A 19754-nucleotide genomic window follows, 5' to 3' on the forward strand; every position below is an offset into this window, starting at 1 on the left:
TGTCAGTGACTTCATGTACCAATTATATAGAAATCCATGACTATGAGGTGTTTCAGAGACTGTTAAAGATCTCTTCAAGGTAACAAAGGTGACTTTGTTGTCCCTTTAAGTGGAGTTTGTTAGCCCAGTGTGCAATGAGCCAATCTTACGCACAGAGATGAGATACTGTTTATTCCATATTTGCACAAAGGTGGGTGCTAGGTAGTTTTCCCCCAAAGCTAGCACACCTGTTATAGTTACTTTGTATGTTTATACAGTCCAGGGTGTTAGTTCTGCCTACTAGTCACACCTTCTGAAGTACAGTTAGTTAACTCTTTGCTCACTTTGATTTAAAGAAACAGTGCCTTCTAAATTCACTATGTGTGTTTGGTGAGTAGGGGTCTTTATCTGGGGAGGGGGTGTTTTTAGTACTGGAGGGGTGGTTTTCGTATTATAACGAGACAGTTCACTCTAAGGACACCAATTAGAGGAATTTTGCTGACTTTTGACTCTCAATGATGTACATCTCATCTTTTACAAGCATTCCTATGTTCAAGGTTCCTTTGTTACATCTTATCTAAGTATACCTCATTTTAATTAAAAATGTAAGCCCCTTTTTTTGACAGTTCCAAGGATGGTCCTCCTGTTTTCAAATCCCTATTTATCTTGTTCTCAAGCAATAAATACACAGCTCAGAATACACAGTCCAAATGTTAACTCCTTTCACATTTCAGACAACAATTTGGGCAGGTGATAACGTGTGAATATTAAAGTGAGGGCTCCTCATGCTGCCAAATCCAAGCCTGGACAGAGCAGCTGCCAGAGAAACTTTGAGCTGCTTACAGATTTTTTTTTTGTGTGTGTGTCTTTATTACTCATTTAATATCTCACTCTGAAGCGATGATGCCCACAGATAAAACATTTAGATTATAAAATACGTTGCTCGCTTCTCTATTCGGCCCATTCCGTCCCAGTAGCCGTGACCCGCCTCCCCCCCGTCACCGTGGTGGGCGATGGCCTGAGCGGGGCGGTGCCCGGCTTCCCCGCCCCGCCTCCCCCACCGCCTGCTGCACCTTGGTACGCCCCAAGGGCGCCGCGGTGCGCGCCGGGAACTGGCCGGGCGGCGCGGGTTGCTGGTGGGTCGGTCGGTCGGTAGGCGGTGGGTAAGGCCGTGAACCTGACCGGCGCTGCCGGCGGTTCCCCCCTCAGTCTCCCCGCTCCGCCGCCATGGCGCTCAACAAGTCCATGCACGTGCGCAACCGCTACAAGGACAAACCGCCCGACTTCGCTTACCTGGCCGCCAAGTACCCCGAGTTCCAGCAGCACGTGCAGACCACCCTCACCGGCAGGATGAGGTGAGGCCCGCGCGGCGGCCGATGGCGGAGCGGCGGGCGGGCCGGGCCGGGCCGCGTCCGGGGGCTGTGGAGCGGCTTCCGCCGCCTCCCGAGCGCGGGTGGGTAGATGGGGGTGTGCGTGCAGGAGTGCCTGTCTGTGTGTGGGAGGGTGTGTGGGGCGTCCGTGTGTGTGTCCGTCCCCCCGCCTCCGGGGATGTGACGAGCGAAAGGGCGCTGGCACCAATAACCGCTGCTTCTACCTTTCAGCCTGAATTTCAAGGACCCTGAGGCGGTGAGAGCTCTGACGTGTACCCTCCTGAAAGAGGATTTTGGTCTTACGATTGACATCCCCGTGGAAAGGCTTATTCCCACCGTTCCCTTGCGCCTGAACTACATCCACTGGGTGGAGGATCTCATTGGTCATCAGGATGGTGACAAGCAAGTCCTCAGGCGAGGCATTGACATAGGTAACTTGGAAAGGCAAAATGTTCAATTCGTTATTTACTGTCAGTGGAACTAGCTGGTAAAAGTTGCTACGCTTCCATAGAGAAACGTGAAGTTTGAGAAACAAAAAAATCCGAACTGTGCTCACCATAGTGAAACGGGTAATATGATTCCACTGGTATTTCATTTGGCTTCTTGGTGGGTAGGATTTCTCTGTGTGAACGCACGAATGACCATAGCAGGCAATTATTTGGCTTTTTGTGGCCTTGAACTTTCTTGAATGTAGCTTGGTGTCGTATACAAAAATTATGTTGCTAGTAACGCAGCAAAAATGTCATTGTACAGGAAATTAAAAAAAAAAGCTCAGTCTTCTAACTAGCAAATTCTGTTATGTTAGCAACCTATTAATTTTGCTTTTGGATGTCTGTATGAGAGAGTTTGTGAGTCGCATAGTAATATTTTTAGCATTCCTTTTAATAAAACTACTTCTGTGGCTTCACATGTATTTGACAGATGAATGATCTGTCTTTTTTAAACTTTTTTTTTTCCAATGCAGCTATTTTCATGACGTACGTTGTAAAAGAGGCATAATTAGAAACTGAGGCAAATACTTGCAAAACTATCTTTTGATTGTAGATGGTCAAAGATTTCCTGTATGTTGTTGAAAAAAAAAAAAATTTTTAAACTGGACTAAGCATCCACAGATGGATAATATTGTCCAGTGCACAAGTGTAGGAGCATTGCAGCTTGCTCAGTTTCAGTATTTGGATTATTGGATGATATATGGACAATATCTGGATTAAGTAGTAGATTAAAGGAAACAGTTATACAGTAGAGGTGTGAATTTATAAGATGTACACTTATGCACATAATTTGGTTTTCATTAGAAGTAAAAAAGGCAAGCTCTGTAGGAACAAGAAACTGTGTTCCACATACAGATAATAAAATCAGCATTGGGATTCAAAAATTTTGGTGATTCTTTATAAATTATTTATAAGGTACCTGCGATGGTACATTTGAATTTAGTACACATCTTTTATTTTTGTCAACAGAATCTTCCTTTATGATTTCAAAGGCTTGTTTTTGAAGATTGTTTTGTGCTGAAGTGAACTCATAATGAAATTGAGAGAGGCTGGAATTTCCTTTCTAACTTGTGGTTTAATGCTTGACATTGAAACTTTAAAGTTACTGACTTCAAAACTTGGGTTCAGTAATCTCAGTTACCATGCCAGTTTCTTCATTGCAGTTTTCTTGATGTTTGCTAGCATGATTTTTTTTTAATGGAATTTTTGATTTCCTGATTTTTATTGACTTGCATTTTTAGCTGGATTTGTGATGGATACAAGGCTTGTATCATCATGTGGTGTGTGTGTGCACAGCTGCTTTCCTTTCATAACTCCTAAACTTGTTAGCCAGCTTTTATGCATTTGATATTAGGTTGCATTTTTGGAAACTATTTCTATGAACTTCGTCACGGTAGGTGGCTAGATAGTAGAGATAGATCCTTCACTAAGTCGATATAACACTAGACTTTTGATATGTAAGTTTGACTTTCATTGGTAATTTGATTACCTAGATATGCCATAATTATAAGAAGGCATTATTTTGAGCTAGCATATATTTCTCTTTGTTACCAAGTTTTTATCTGTCAGGCTGTCTTAATTGGCACCTCTGTTTCTTTGATTGTTTTGGGCATTAGGGAAGGACAGTCGGATGGAACAGAAATGTTGTGGGTTTGTTTTTTTCAGTGGTTGCTATATGCATCAAAGTAAATCATTTGTGGTAGATAATAAAAAAATGCAGAAGAAAAATATATTTATGATAGGGTGGGTTTTTTGTTGGGTTTTTTTGTTTTTGGTTTTTTTTTTGTTTTGTTTTTTAGGGTTTTTTTGGCAAAACCAGAATATATTTGGCTTTCATTATATAATCACTGTCATATAGAAAAACAAAAAGCCTAAAAAGAAGTTGATCATTTACTAAAAATTTATTTCAGATTGTTAAATTCTTCATTTTATTAAAAGTGCATATTTGACAATGCTGTATTTCAAATTAAGAAAAAAAGTTCACTAAAGAACTTAGTAGTGGATGACCAGTAATCAACATTTTCTTGAAATTACTACTTTTTGTTGTAAAAAGTACATAGTTAACAGCCACACTGCATGTAACACCAGCGATTTGTTTTGCCTTTCTCATGGCTTTTCACTTCTGCAGGGACAGGGGCGTCTTGCATATACCCATTACTTGGGGCAACTTTGAATGGCTGGTATTTTCTTGCTACAGAAGTGGATGATATGTGCTTCAATTATGCCAAGAAGAACGTGGAACAGAATAACTTGTCCGATCTTATAAAAGGTATGATGTAATAAGGTATTTAATAGCATACAAATGTTGTGATGTATTTTTGCCACGTTCAGTGGCATATCAGAATCTGTATACCTGCCAAATATATGCTTAATTGTTTTTACTGAAGCAGAATGTTTACTAAGGTCTCTGTATGCTTAAGCCAGGAAGTCGCAGCTTGTCTCAAATGGGATGTGTGCACAGACAACTACTCATCCTTACAAGAATCTGAAAGTTAAACTTCACTCTGGGGTGTTTTCCTCTCTCCATGTTTTTTTTGTCTGTTACTGAAATATTTCTTAGAGTTCGTGCCGTTTCCTGTGCTAGGAGACCTGGATTGCTCACCTCAGATAACTTGCATGATGCTGACACATATGCGTATCTTCTACAGCGAGAGTCCTTCGTCCTCATTTCTGAATTAGGTCCTAACAGTGCCTGTGGTAGTAGCAGTATGTCACACTTGGTCTGTGGATGACCTTGAAAAACTTTCTATGGGAACTCAGTGTACTGAAAAGCAGGTCCATTATTCAGCTCTGAAATAAAAACTTTACTTCTGCTGGATTTTGGAAGTACCCTTTTTACCAAAATGTTGTCGTTGTGGTCTGTCCTCTATGTCAGTCGAAGATCCAGAATTTAATATGGAGAACAATGACAGTTTTATGTTACTGTTGCCATTGTCACAAAAGTGGGATCGTTTACCTGGTGTGCAGCATGCCAATATACACACGGAGCAGAGTTATTTTATTTATTTCATGTCTGTGCAGAGGATGGGTGCTAGGTGGTAATTCCACAAAGCTAGCATGCTACGCACAGAATCTACAACATATTATCTTGTTACAGGATTAGAAAAAAACAGCCTAAGTTTATGCTAATTAATTAATTATGGTTAGTGATTACCACATCATCTCCTATTGGTTAAGCATATTTAAATGAGCATGCATGCTCCTTGAGGGTGTGTGTGGGGGGCCAATTTGCATAGTCCTTTAATTGGGTGGGTGGTCGCAAACTCCCCCAGCCACCTTTCCCCTAGTTACTGCCGATTTTTGCTGACTTCAGGCCTCTCTGGCAATCACCCAGCTCTGGGTGCCTTCTAGGGCAGGATGTTTCCTTTTTATCAGTTTTTCTGCTGCTTTTCAAGGATACTTTTTAGCAAAGCATGCTTTTTGTCAGTCCTTTGGCTCTTCTTCAAAGGTATAGTTGTTAGCAAAGCAAGGTAGGGCATTTAACCCTAAATTAAACAGTGTGTAAGCACTAACCCAAACCCATTTCTGTCCCTGTAAAGTGGAAAATTCTACTTTATAGATATTACTATCATAGAATTTTTAGTCCTGTGGTGGTGTTTCACTATATTGGAAAAACCTCTGGCAAAGGAAAATGCCTCATGTGAAGCTGTAGTGCCAAACGTGATAAGCTGAAGTAAATGACTGCTGGTGGGCAGAACCACAGGTGAGGGAGCACCACTGGTGGTACCTGTAGCCAGACACTGCCTGGGAATGATCCACCCTGCCACTTTTTAACTCCTGCACCTGAATTGTTTAGCTAGAGATGAGTATACTACTGTACCTAGTAACTTGTTTAGCAAGGGATTTTGGAGTCAAATTAGAAATCTTTCTATACCTCTGTGTGGGTTTTTTTTTAAAAACCAACAAAAAAACAATTCTATTTTTGTCATGTTCTAAGAGTCTGTCTTGAAATTCTTGCCAAATAGTTTCATTTGGAGATCATGTTGGAATATAGTCTTTTGTTTTTCTAACTTCAGTGAAAAAAAAATAATCAGTGATAGTAAAACCAGCAGTAACACAGTGATGATTTACAAATTGCATCATAGCTTCTTTTTTCCCCAAAGGAAAAAAAGTAGCCTTTTTTTGGCTGAAAGTGAAATACTGCTTGCAGTAACTTTCTTCCAAAAGGAATCTCTCCTATATGTGCAAAACAGAAACTGATAAACCTGGGGATTGATTGTAAATGCTAAAAAAAATGACATGGTGTTCTGAGTTGTGTATCTGTTTTACTGGAATGGAATGGTGGCCAGAATTTGTCTGCTGGTATTTAAAAAAAAAAAAATAAAATTCAGTACCCTGTACGTAATGGTAGATTAAGAGATTTTCAGCAACTTGGACTCTGGAAGTTTTCGAACTACTTGCAAGGTAATTTAGGCTTGTTCTGTGACATTATTACATTGTTTGCTTCCTATTTGTTTTATTTGGTTTTTTATTTCCAAATAAAATCACATAATGTCAATTAAAGCTATGTCAGTCAAGCTAGCTATGTAGGTGGAATGTGGTGTTCCTTGGTATCATCTTCTGAGTAACTTTGCAGTAATTTTAGAAAGTATGTACAATAGACCATGTGTTACTGCTCAGATTAACACAATCTTTTTGCAGAGTTCTGCTCATCTTTAGCCCTGTTGTCTGCTTTCTCTACTATAAAAACTAATTCCATGGGTTTGTTTTGGTTTTGGTTTTTTTCCCCTCCTCCATAAAATTGAAGAGAGTATTGCTAAGAAGAAAGGCAGTGAAGTACTCTCATAGCCGTAGGCTGGATATTTCAAAGCATTTATACAAGTAAATGTCTCCTCTGTGTGCAACAGCAGCTGCTCTGTTACACCTCAGTGCCAAAAGTACGCTCTGTGCAGCTTCTGGAGATGTGTAGTGATTTCTTGGAAGACTATAACCTGAAAACCATCAGTCCAACTGATGTAATGCCTGGCCGAATAACTTTTGGCTTTGCCTGTGATGTGTAATTGTAATTACTAATTTGTATTTAGTAATTTGTAATTAGTAATTACTAATTTTACTAGTTTACCATTTTTAGTGTTATAAGTGAAGCAGGGGAACAGATGTCTACAAAGATAAAAAAGCGTCACACTTTAATGTCAACAATTTTAAATGTGAAACATAAGGAGAAATGCTAAGTGTTTATAAATTTAAGATTATAAAACAGGGAACAATGTGTTAATATATTTTAAAAATGAACTATCCTTTTATTCTCATAGGATTTAAAATTTGTTTATCTCTTGACTGTATATTTCTGTACTTTGAAATGCTTGTGACTTACAGAACCACAGCTTTAAAGTTAGTGGGTGTTCTAGGTATTATTCTTGCTGTATATAACCTGAACTTTGGTAATTGCCTGCAACCCTAATAATTTTGTATTCTTAGGATGATGATAAACTGTAGTAGTAAATGTGAGGAAGAGGCATGCCTTCTGCCTCCATTCTCAATATCTTCGTTCTATGTGCAATATCCATGAGTTGCAGGACTGGTAAAGTCTGCAAGAAGTCCTGCTTGTAATAATCTTTGTACATGCTTTAAATGGACTTCATCCATATTTAAATTCCTGCTCCTTGGGTTGGAGTTTCTGTGGTCTTCAGAAGATATGTAACAGGACTTGACCACAATTTCCAAGGGAATTACATAGCCTTTGAGGAAAGACAGTGGAGATCTAAGTGGGATGTTTGCCTTCATCCTTGTGATGGGTAATAGTAAGTTGGTGGACCCTAGTAAGCAGACGGTTGGTTCAGAAAGGAACTCTATAATCTTTTTTTTTCTTCTTCTTCTTTGTTGTGATGATTTTAAATTGTATAAGACTACAGTTCCTGTGCAGGATGCATAGTATTGCTAACACAATGATTCTGTTATTATTATAAAATTAGATGTAAAGCTAATCTCGGTGCTGTGTAACTTCACTGAAGATAGCTTAATCTTAGTCTTTCTCTTTCTTAGCTTTACACTCTATAAAGACCAAGTAATACATGTTCTTGAGTATCATTCTAGAATTCCATATCTTAAAAAAAATAATTTGCTTAGATTGGGCTTTCTTTATCTCTGAGGAGCCTGTGGGCTCCTATAATTAACAGACACTTGTGTTAATTTTTGGAAGGGCTGAAAGTGTATTTATAGTTGCATCAGAGAACTCAGTATAACTCAAGCAGTTCCTATTGTTTTAAACACACATGTAATTCTACTACTGTGTATAATAATACAAGTTGTTTGTATGCTAATCCTTAAACTGAAGTCTTTATTTGCATGCTGATGTATGTTACATTTTTTGTAGAAAGTATTGTTTAGAAAGTACAGTTTTTACACAATGTATTCTTTCAAGAAACACTGAAATGTAAATTGCATGGTAGATAAAATATGAGCTTCCTTATTGACCAAATTCCTATTTTCTGTTAGTGGTTAAGGTACCACAGAAGACTCTTCTCATGGATGCACTGAAAGAAGAATCTGAGATCATTTATGATTTCTGCATGTGCAACCCTCCCTTTTTTGCCAACCAGTTAGAAGCGAAGGTATGTTAACCAACTAAAGTGTTCAGTGAGTGGGCGGGTAGCAACAATTTAACATCTTTCCTTGGGGAAGGTTGAATGGAAAATCCCAAATCATTATGAAACAGCATTTAAGTCTTCTCCCTCCCCACCTCTTGCCCCAAAGGAGTTTTGAAAAACTTAACTGTTACCCTTCCTGAAGTGGAATTTTTTCACAAATTCTTACTGTCTTAGATGCGTGTAACCAGCATGTCTTACATGTATTTGAACCACATATTTCTTGTTAGCAGGATACTGATGTGTAACAAGTAACTCACCCAGGTCTGAGATTGTAGGGAGTTCACTCAGTTACGCTTATTTTGAATATATCTCTGTCCATTATCCGTGGTTCTGATTGGAGAAGCATAACTAGAGGTGGCGACACTTGCTACGCACTCAAGATTGAGGCAGGAAGCAGTGCACAAAAGAGCCTAACATTTCATTAACTATTCATCTCAAATGTTCTTTTTTTATGCAGGGAGTAAATTCTCGAAATCCACGACGTCCCCCTCCCAGTTCTGTAAATACAGGAGGAATCACAGAAATCATGGCTGAGGGGGGAGAACTAGAATTTGTCAAGAGAATTATTCATGATAGTCTACAACTTAAAAAGAGGTTACGGTAAGTGCTTTGTTCCAGTTAACGCCCCCCACCCTTCCTTTTATCTGCTTCTTTGGCAGAAATTATTTGACAATGATATTTTAAATAAGGAAGGTAGCTGTGGTCCAGTGGTATCCCTTTAGTTTGTTTGATGATACATACACAGTAATTATTCTCAGTTTATGTAAAATTAGTTGTTCCTGAGCATCAAACAATTACAACTCATTGTTGTGGATATTTAAAGGCAGAAGACAAAAAAAGCCTGTACGAGTGACACTTGTAGCTTGCAGCTAAATGGGCACACATACTTGCTAAAGACAGGATTGATTCTTAAGGGCTTCTGGTATGGGGGAGTATCTATGACATTGCCTAGTTATCTGTTCATTACCTAAAAGTTTCTGTCTTTTCCTGGCTGAATTTTGCAGCTTTGCCTTCTAAAGGGCACTGTTGTGCTGAATGCTGTCTTGGGTGAACATAAGCTGCAAGAAAAACCATAGTGAGACCTTCTTTTGAACAAGATAAACAGATGGCACATCTTCAGTTGAATATTCCTTTTTATTCTGATTCATTCCTCAAAGAAAGTGGAGAAATTGAAAAAAAACATTGTAAGGGATAACATTTTCCACATAACTAAAGTCACTCTTTGAAACAGGATTCTTGGTTGTTTAGGCACTGTTTCAATAATAGACTTAATGTGTTTCCTAAAAACTCAAAAAGATTCCCTTGTCCAGTCTGTCTTTGGGCTTTCTGTTCCGATTCGTGTTGTACTATGTCCTAGTCTCTGTTTAAGAGTCGGATTATTTTGTTGTTGTTTTGTTGTTAAATCTCCTATTGTTCCTGCAGGTTTCTAATCCAAGTAGTTCTTTCTGGTAGTTACTGTTTCCAGTTGATCTGTATTTGTAAAACTGTGTAATGTGTTGTTTGCAGATGGTACAGTTGCATGTTGGGGAAGAAATGCAGTTTAGCGCCATTGAAAGAGGAACTTCGAATCCAGGGGGTGAGTTTGTATGTAGTCCATTTATATCCTGTATATGTTCTATACAATATATACTATGTTCCAATGCATGTGGGTAATTATTACTGAATTATTTTACTGAGTTTTTATTTACAAGAAGAAACTGCAATTCTTTGTTAGGGAAGCACTCAAAGCAGTTGAGACTTAATTATTATAGATTCAAAGCTAAGTAGCACATATTGTCTCCAGATTTTTGTCTGTATCACATGTAAAAGCATGCCTTTGTCCGTTCTAGAACATACAGGGTTTCTGCTTTAAAATAGCCTTAACATGGCTGTTGTAAAAAAAAAAAAAATTAAATTAAAAAATCTAGCACTCTTTCCTCTTAGCTAACATGAAATCTAGCGATTTGGTTGATAAAATAAATGGTAACATTATTTATATGGCAGCATTTTTTTGTTTGTGTTCAATTCTGGCACCAAGTAAAATCGAACCTGTTCTCGTGCAAGAAGGCTATGCAAAGGACTTTTTTTCTGGAGGAAGTGTAGTCTTCTATTATTTCCATGTAAAATGATTGTGAGATCTGTCCTTGTGTATGGTGGAGAGATGAAGGAAAGACAATGCATGTTGAAATCAACTCCCAGAAAAACGAACTGCAGGCCATAGAGAATCCTTAAACTCAGTGCCAAAAGCAGATGCTGAGCTAGGCACTAAATTTCAAGTATCTGACTTTATTCCTTATCCTTGAACTGTTGTACATCAGTCTTACTAAAGTGAGAGAAGTACTTGGGAACCTTGCGTAGAAAAGCCAAGTTTTCCTTTTTCCATTTTTCTTGAAATTACCAATTTCATTTTGTTCAGGTTTGTAATCTTTGTTGTAGTAAAGCTGGGAATATGTTTATTGTAACCAAACACAGGCTGTGTTTTGGTTCAGGTTAGGATGCAGGATAAATGTTCCAGAAAGTTCACTCATTGTTCAAACTGTCCTGACATTTGTTGTATTTATTGGAAATTTTGATAGAATTAGGAATCCAAAGGCAAGAGAAGTTCTAGGGTAGAGACACCTTTTCCTTTCTCTTTTTGAAAGCATTTCTCAAAAGTAAGATTTCTTTTATTTACTTTTTTTTTTTCCTTGTGCAGACCTGGGGTTTATGCTCTGGAGCTGATAATTCATTGAGGTGGGATGGTTGATATTTATCCTTGCTAGTATTCAGCACATTCTCCATACCATGCATAAATGCCTTACAGCATCCATGTGTGGAAAGAAGAGTTAACACTAGCAGTGGAACTGAGTTTTATATTTAAAGGCAGTGTAAGTTCAGACTTGATTTCTTGGGGCAAAGATAGAGAAGTATTTCTGGGCAGGTTTCTGCCATCTGCAGACAGGTGAGTGAGTGGCTTGGCTTCCCTGCCCTTTGTTGCCTTTGTTCTGTGTTCCTTTGCTACTGCAATGGGTTCAATATTCAAACGCAGAACAGGAGCAGGTTCTGAACAAGGAGAAAGAATCTGCTTTTTGCAGAATCAGAATGCGGATGTGTGCTGGGTCACTGCACGAAAAGGGTCGTGTTGGATGTTGCTGAACTTGAAGCTCTGAAAAGACAGACATGGCAGGGCAGAGATGGGAAATCATGGGCACGGTTATTGGGCTTGGCACTGACCAACTTCAGGTGGCACTGACATCCATGAGCCGTATCAGAAAGAATCTCCGTTTCTGTCATGAGAAAATAACTCTATGCTAACTTTGTAATTTTTTTTTTAATTGAAAATGTGTGCAGTAAAGCAATGTTGTTTATTAATATAAAATGAAGTTTTGTATTGTTTCTTTGCATAGGTTCCTAAAGTTACTCATACTGAATTCTGTCAGGGACGCACTATGAGATGGGCACTGGCATGGAGTTTCTATGATGACGTACAAGTACCTGTAAGTAGCTTAACTTTGGTTTGCTTGTGATTGTGCCTCTTATTTGAGGAAGGCCCTAATGGGCTGTAACTGCTGTGAAACAAACAGGGAAGCACTCAGGAAGCACTGTTCTCCTTCACACTGGAACGTTGGATGAGCTGGGCTGTAGAGACATTGGGATTTCTTAACTAGCTGCCAGTCTGTTGGCAGTTGTTACATGTGATTCATAAATGACCTATGCTTAGGGAGGAAAAAAAAAAGCCTGTGCAGGAACTTCCTGTGGGTTTCAGTGAAAGTAAGGGTTGCTTGTAACATACTTCAAATAGCAATTTAGTAGTATAAAATATGCTAAGTTTGAGGCTAGATTTGAACTTTAAGCTTCCCTCTGAGAACTTAGAGTCTATATGATAAATTAAATTACCAAATAGATTTGAACATGGCTAGCTCAGACTTGCCTACATGAATGTAAGTGGAGCTTGTTCACCTTATGTAAAGTGAGCCATGTACTTTTTTGGATCCAGATGTACATACACTGTAAGATAGGTATAGACAATAACCAACCTTGTAGAAGATGCAAGTAAACGTTCAGTGAACTTGGATCAAAATGTGGGTGTTAGCACTTGACCTCTATTCCCAAGAGCAGCTGCATTTTCTCAGCTTACAGAGAGCTAATAGTTTGAAGGAACCAATGAGCCTTTTTGCCTAATATCTGAAGATAAACTCCTTCTGTTAGCTGTTTTTAATCTAAAACTCTTTGGAGTGAAGTGAAACACAGGCCGTGTCAATGACTGTTCAGTGGCTTACACTATACTTAGTCCCCATCTTTTCTGAGTACAAAAGTCATCCACTAATTTCAGCCTGGAGAAGAGAAGGCTCCGGGGAGACGCGTTACAGTACCTGAAGGGGGCCTACAGAAAAGCTGGAGAGGGACTGTTTATTAGGGACTGTAGTGATAGGACAAGGAGTAATGGATTTAAACTAAGATAAGGTAGATTTAGATTAGATACCAGGAAGAAATTCTTTACTGTGAGGGTGGTGAGACACTGGAACAGGTTGCCCAGAGAAGCTGTGGAGGCCCCATCCCTGGAAGTGTTCAAGGCCAGGTTGGATGGGGCTGTGGGCAACGTGGTCTGGTGGAGGGTGTCCCTGCCCGTGGCAGGGTGGTTGGAACTAGATGGTCTTTAAGGTCCCTTCCAACCCAAACCATTCTAGGATTCTGTGATGATATGATTAATACTGCATAGCACTGTAATTTTTTTTTTCTTCTTCTAGTCACCTCCCTCTAAAAGAAGAAAATTAGAAAAACCCCGAAAACCAATTACATTTATGGTCTTGGCTTCTACAGTCAAAGAGTTATCTGTCAAAGCTGCAGCTATGGGCTGGGATGCTGTAGAAGCTATTGCTGTGGTTAGAGCCTGGGTAGAGAAGATTCTTACTGATCTGAAGGTACAGTATTAAGTATTATATGTTAAAACAACATCCTACTTGAAATCATAACTGTGAGAGGATAGTATGAAGTTCTGCTATTTTTTGCAATAGGTTCAGCATAAACGTGTTCCCTGTGGAAAAGATGAAGTTAGCCTGTTTGTGACTGCCATTGAAAACTCCTGGATTCATTTGAGGAGAAAGAAACGAGAGAGAATAAGGCAATTACGAGAACTTCCTCGAGCTTCTGAAGATATTCTGCAAGCAATGGAAGAGGAAAAAACCAGCCAGAAGAGTGTGAGCAACAATTCAGACTGTGAAAACCCCAAGACTGAAGACTCTGAAGTGAGGTTTATGGCACCTGATGAGGATGTCCGCTTGACCACAGGTGACAAGCTAACGGAAGAATCTGCTGCCAAAGAAGAACACAGTGAGCACATGGAGGAGGAGGAGACGGAAGCAAAGCAGGCAGAAACATCACTTGGCAAAGGTTCCAGTAATGCACAGGAGGAACCTTGCCCTTCAGAGGAAGCTAGCAATCTGACAGCTGAAAAAGAGCAAAGTCCCAAAGAAACTAGTAGATGTTTTCTCTTTAAGTGTTTAATGAATGTGAAGAAAGAAGGAAATGATGTGTTAGTAGAAATGCACTGGGTTGAAGGACAGAACAGAGACTTGATGAACCAGCTATGCACATACTTACGGAACCAAATTCTTCGACTGGTTGCTAGTTAGCCCTTTTTCCTACTTTGCTTTGGTAAAGTCAGTCAGTCCTCAAATTTTGTAAACTATTTTTAATATATTAAAATTTTCAGTTAGCAAAACCTGTTTTTTCCCCTAGAAAAATTGAGTAAAATGGAGATTAAAGTCTCCTTTAATATTTTAAATAGCTTTTTCAAAGCTGCAAGAAGTGCATGAAGTGTACTTCATTGGCCATGAAATGATGGGGAAGTAATAGATCTTGTGCTGCAGTTGTAAAACTACACGTTAAAGTGAAACATGCCTGTGCTGTGACTGTTTCAAATATCAGCAGTGCTTATTCTGGTCTTTTTTCTGGGGCAATAGAATTATATATTGTTACTAAGTAGAAGTCTTTACTGAAATATTTTCTTCAATATTTTTTCAATACTAATGCAGGAACTGGTTAGTCTGCTGTGGGAATTGTCTTCTGCAGCGAGGAGTCTTCAACTAAGGATTTAAGTGTGCCTCTCTTCCCTTTAATGCATTTAACCTTTGGGCTACAGAGTGGCAAGATGGATACATCCTCTAAGTGTCAATTCATGAAAATAATCCCTTTAGAAAGACCGTGTATTGTACTTTTCTGGTGCTTGGGCTTGGAAACACGGAAGAGCCTACTGTTAGTATCTGGTTTTGTAAATTTTGTTTTAACAACAAAACAAGCTCTTTGAGCTGCTTGGGTTGAAAAGGATTTAACTATGTTGACTGTTCATTAGACCATTCCTTACACTGATTCAAATATAACTGTCTGAAATGACAGCAATATTCTTAAAGGATTTTGCTTCCATTTTTAAAGATTGCTTTAATGACAGGAATGAGAGCATGTGTTCATCTTCATGGGCCAGAAGTTCCTTATGCGGGTCGAAGATGGGTACAGAAGCTTTAGGCTGTTGAGAAGGAAGACAAGTGGAAAGGAGGCTGTTGCTTCCACACCTGACTCCCTCATCCTCTTTACCAACAGCTGTTTTCCCAGTGTTTCTGGGCCAGTGACCTGCTCTGTGAGAAGGGAGGCTGAGGGACACAGGTCTTGGGTGCCTCAGAGATGGTGTGTGTATGTGTTCTGAGATTATGAGCACCAGCACTGCTTTGCATGAAGTCAGCCTCCCAAGCTGTGATCCATTTCTCTGTAGAGATGTACAGAACATGGAGAGAAAGTGTGTCTGAGAGAGTGAGAGTAGTGTGTATGCCTGTTACCCCAAAAAAAGATACACTCCTGATGAACAGAAGGAAACACCCTGTATGTTCACGCTACTAGAACCACTTTGAATGTTCATCTTTAGTTGTCAATATTTCTGGAAAGATGAGTGTGTTTTCTTAAGTTGAAATTAAAAGCAACTTTGAAAAGCATTAATTCCCCCCCCCTCTGTTGTTAGCTGTTGTCTATCGTGCTACTTGGCACTTCTCCTGCAGGTGATGGGCAAAGACTTGAATTTTTTGGGTACTGCAGAATTTTTGCAGAACTGCTGCTGATATTCATGTCAGATGAAACCATCCCTACTCTTATAATCTGAAGAGACTATTTTGGCTAGCCGAGCTGTTAAAAATGGAAAGCAAGGCTGTTTGTCCTTTGTGGTGGTCCCTGTTTATTCATTTCAGTCTCTTTCTGCAAGGGTGAAGAAGCTCTGCAAGGCACTATGTGCCTGTGACATGCTTGTGTTGCTGAAGCAGACTGTGTTACATTGCTTCATTCATTACCTGTCTTTTCACCTGTATGACATGATTAACCTATACTCCTGAGTGTTGCTTCAACAAAGCCATATATTTTTACAAAGAAAGCAGTAGTCTGATTTGGATGACTCCTAGACTTGAATGTTGTCTTGGCATTTAAAACAAATGTTTTGGTATAGGAAAGCTAATCCTGTGTTGGGAAAGAAAAGCAATTAAGAATTGGAATTGGTGTATAACTGCAGATGTAGTTTTAACCTAAACGGGCGTGCAAGACATCTCGGGCGCGCCGAGGTGTGGTGTGGACCGGTTTTACTGCGGGAACATCCATACCCCCTCCCGCAGCACACGGAGGCGGTGCCGCTCCTGCCCTTCCCCTGCTGCCGCTCAGGCCGCTGGTAGCGCGGTCGCTTCCCGGGACACCGCCCCGCGGCACGGAGCCCACTGGCAGCCGGGAGGGGGCGGGGAGCCGCCCAGCGGCCGCTCCGCTTCGGGCAGCGCGTACTCCACCCCGCGGGGCGGTGCTGGCGTTTGAATGGCGCGGCGGGAAGATGGCGGCGTCACCCCTAACGGCGTCGCCACAGCCTCGGCCAAGGGTGTCCGCGGCAGCAGCTCGGGCAGCCCGGCCGCTTCCCGCGGGGCGGGGAAGGCTGCTCCTCTCGGCCCCGCCGCTCCCCGCCGGGCTGTGCTGAGCCCGCCGCCTGGCCTCGACCTCTCCCTGCGCCGCAGTGGGAGCCCCGGCACCGGCTCGGCAGGTACGGACGCAGGAGAGCGCGGCCCTTCCCTCGGTCCCCCAACGCAGTGCGGGGGTGGGTTGAGGCCAGGTGTCAGGACGTGTTGGGCGAGGGGGATCGGGGCTGCCCCGCTCGGCCTGCGGGCCGCTGCCCCGTGAGGCAACATGGCGCTGCTGAGGCGCCTCCCGCGGCGGCGCTGGAAGGGGTGAGGGACCCTCTGAGCCTCTCCCGGCCCAGGGTGCGGGGCCTTTGCCCCGGGGACTGCTCGCTGCTCTGGGGCGGACGCACCGGCTCTTGGCCCGTTCCTCTCTCCCTTGGGAGCAGCGGCTGTAGCTGAGTGGTTAACAAGGGTGGGAGCATACAAATGGGAATCGAAGGATATTCCTGCCCCATTACTGTTTAGTTGAGGAAGTCGAGAAAAATTATGTTCTGTGCACACGCCTGAAGTCGGGCTTGTTTCATTGTATGTCATTTAACAGTGGGCCTTATTCTTGACTTGGCCTCTAGGTGCTACCATAATACAACAATCGGTATAATCTGTATATGGTATATGAGGCGAGGTTTACCTATGTTATTAAATTGATTAAAAAATACAGTAAGCTGATAAAAGGTGTCTAAGGGCATTCCTTTAAGTGGTCCTGATTGGTATCCTGATACCTGCAAATGCACAGAAATGTAGTAGGTTTTTTTTATGTATGTATATATGCAAGATGTTACATAAACATCTTGTGTTACATAAATATCTTGCAGCAAGGTGTCATATAAAGTGGTCCTGCCACCAGCCAGGACCACTTAAGGTGATGCTTCTAGATGCAATACATTTTACTAGCTTACTATACTCTTGAATCAAGAGAGAAGTGAAGATGCGTACAGCATCAAGACGTATATAACATTTGAAATCAAGATACTTATATAACATCTTGTAACTTTATCTTACCTGCAAATTTTAGTAACTCTAAAAGACGTGCATCTCTTGGCCTCTTCTCCAGCCATGCTGCATCTTCTCCCTGATGTGACTATGTTCTGCAAGATAATGATTTTGTCAGCTCCTGCAAATGGAGCTGAGCAAGGCAATGTACATATTTCCATAGAACAACTCCTTAAAGACGATTCAGTAAGCAGCACTCCTGTGTCCAACTGGCTCCACATTCTGGAAGGGTTTTCTTTCAGAGAAATCTAGTGCTCAGTGCTTTTAACCAATGATGTGTATCTTCCTCATTTTGACTATTTCTTAGCAGTTTTCCAGTTGGTAAAAAAGAAGTTAGTGTAGTGGTATACTTCTGAACATAGATCTTTAAGAACCCTTGAGGCCCAAGTTTTCAAACTCATGTTCAGTGCTCATCTACAGATATTCTTCAAACAGCAGAATCATGTAATCCTTCATTCATTCATTCTTTTACATGTAGATCATTGGGTTTAACATTAGGAAAGAAGCTTGAGATCCCATCATGTAGGGTTTGGTTGTTTGGGGTTTTTTTCCCCTTTGTATGTTTCTGAATCCTAATTCTGCCATATTAGCCACATTTTAGGATAGACAAATCTAGTCTCCTCTAGATTCCCCTTGGGAAGCCTGTTCTGCTTCGTAGCATACTGCTGTTCTCTCCTGATGGTGCTCAACTTCTTGTTTAGTATGTGTATGGTACTTTGATTTTACAAAGTGAAACAAAGCTTTCAGAGACAAGTTATATCAGCTTTTTTATATATTTGTGTGGGGTAGAATGATCGTGCACCAGTGGCAGCTAGGTTGGGATTAACCTTAAGAAGACAGTTAAAATTTTTAGTATATTAAGAGTAAAAATACTGGCTGCTTACACATGCTAGTATTTCTGATCTAGCCTGCCCTTATGCTGTCAACAATGGTGAGAAATTTCTTTTAGAGTTTTTTGAATGTGCAAGTAGAAGAATGGGTACAGTAGAGTCAGTACACACAATGACTTGTTTTTCATCTCACTTGTCTTTCAGAAAATGCTGTTATGGGAACTACATAGTCATGGGTGATAGGCATTACTGTGTTTTCTGTCTTGGATGAAGAAAGGGAAAAAAAGTTTGAATTTGCTTAATGATTTGGAAAAAAGGAGGAGGAGAGGAGGCGGGAGGCAATATCTGTTGTCAGCACAAAATTATTTAGGGTTTTAAAGACAAGAAATAAGCAGCAAGGAACTTAATTAAGCTAGAGAAACTGGCAATGTGGTGAAGATACTAATCAGTGTTGATAAACTGGAGTAACATGCATTGTACAGAGTAGCTTGAGCTGCTTGTTTGGCTTATGTTGTTTTTTCAATTTGTCTGTAAAGCAAGAAAAAAGACTGGCCAGTTCTGTAATCTGTGAGGATTACTGAAGTCTCTGTAGCAGTAATTTAAAAAGGAAGCAGTATGTGTAAGGATGATAGCAAATACATTGTAATGCTGTTATATTAATCAGTGCTGAAACTCTCTGTTTGAGTATGTATTTGGTAATGGCTGCTCTATCTTAAAAGCAAATATCAGAGCAGGAGTTTAGTGAAGAAATTATTTGAATGTGGAAAATCTTATAGGAGGAGAAATTGAAAAAATGATGTCAGGAAAGAAGAACAACGGTGAAACATCTGTAGGGAATATTGAAAAATATAGGGAAGATAGTTTCTTGTTACCTTTTCTTATAATACAGGAGCTTGTAGAGAAGTTTTGACCTTTAGGTATATAGTCTAAGTGACCTCAGATTCAAGGATGATACTTGACTTTTTTTTATTCTTTTATTTTTTCCTCCCAAAGGGCAACATCAGCAGGTAAATGTTCCTGAAGACCCAGCAGACAAGTTGCTCCTTGCAAGCTGGGGTCTTCCCAAAGCAGTTCTGGAGAAATACCACAGTCTGGGAGTAGTACAGATGTTTGAATGGCAAGCAGAATGCCTAATGCTTGGACAAGTTCTGGAAGGGAAGAACCTAGTTTACTCAGGTATGCAAACACCTAACAAAACCAGTTCCTCCCTAACTTTCCTAGTGCCACTTACAAGATCATATTGGTGCTGAAGGGATCTGATCTGGCAGATAAAAAGGTCAAGATCCTCTTTCTTTCTGAAGAGACCCTGTTAAGGATCTGTTCCATTGTTGTACCTCAGACCTGGCTTGATGGACTCCTTTCCAGATGTGAGGAGAGACTTTTTTCGCCATTTTCTCTGTTAATGTTCCTTTAGAAACGGATAATTAGGAGTCTGTTAATGAAGACTCTCTCTGTTTTATTACAGACTATGTCAACCAGGAACTGAATGATAACAGCAATGTTAGATAGAAATACTTTTGAGAATGTTATTTACTGTCTAATTTTTTTAAATCCCTTTATTGTTTCTCTTTACCTA

General features: G+C 40.4%; 2 protein-coding genes across 5 annotated transcripts in view; both read left to right on the top strand.

Annotated features, from left to right (window-relative positions):
- Nucleotides 1–1047: 1047 nt before the first annotated feature.
- On the top strand, nt 1048–15372 carry METTL16 (methyltransferase 16, RNA N6-adenosine). The gene is made up of 9 exons (XM_075764757.1): nt 1048–1334; nt 1581–1780; nt 3969–4109; nt 8276–8391; nt 8885–9027; nt 9934–10003; nt 11793–11882; nt 13134–13307; nt 13401–15372. Exons 1-9 carry the CDS (start codon nt 1207–1209, stop codon nt 14016–14018), a joined length of 1680 nt encoding a protein of 559 aa, XP_075620872.1. The 5' UTR covers nt 1048–1206; the 3' UTR covers nt 14019–15372.
- Nucleotides 15373–16221: 849 nt separating this feature from the next.
- Nucleotides 16222–19754, top strand: part of POLQ (DNA polymerase theta) — a 58358-nt gene continuing 54825 nt past the window's right edge. For all 4 annotated transcript variants that reach the window (XR_012837487.1, XR_012837489.1, XM_075764766.1 and 1 more), the window contains exons 1-2: nt 16222–16441; nt 19172–19354. Coding sequence is in view for 2 of the 4 variants with exons in the window: in XM_075764766.1 (XP_075620881.1) it covers nt 16222–16441; nt 19172–19354 (403 nt within the window). In the remaining 2 variants the exon portion in view is untranslated. The remainder of the gene's footprint in view (nt 16442–19171; nt 19355–19754) is intronic.

Source organism: Balearica regulorum, chromosome 1 (assembly GCF_011004875.1).
Source record: "Balearica regulorum gibbericeps isolate bBalReg1 chromosome 1, bBalReg1.pri, whole genome shotgun sequence".
Classification (NCBI taxonomy): Eukaryota; Metazoa; Chordata; class Aves; order Gruiformes; family Gruidae; genus Balearica; species Balearica regulorum.

Bases quoted from the DNA above. Each gene is read 5' to 3' on its own strand.
- METTL16 (XM_075764757.1), top strand. From the start codon at position 1,207: ATGGCGCTCAACAAGTCCATGCACGTGCGCAACCGCTACAAGGACAAA. The intron at 10,004-11,792 runs GTGAGTTTGTAT...TTCTTTGCATAG, and splicing joins AGGAACTTCGAATCCAGGGG to GTTCCTAAAGTTACTCATAC. The intron at 11,883-13,133 runs GTAAGTAGCTTA...TTCTTCTTCTAG, and splicing joins ATGATGACGTACAAGTACCT to TCACCTCCCTCTAAAAGAAG.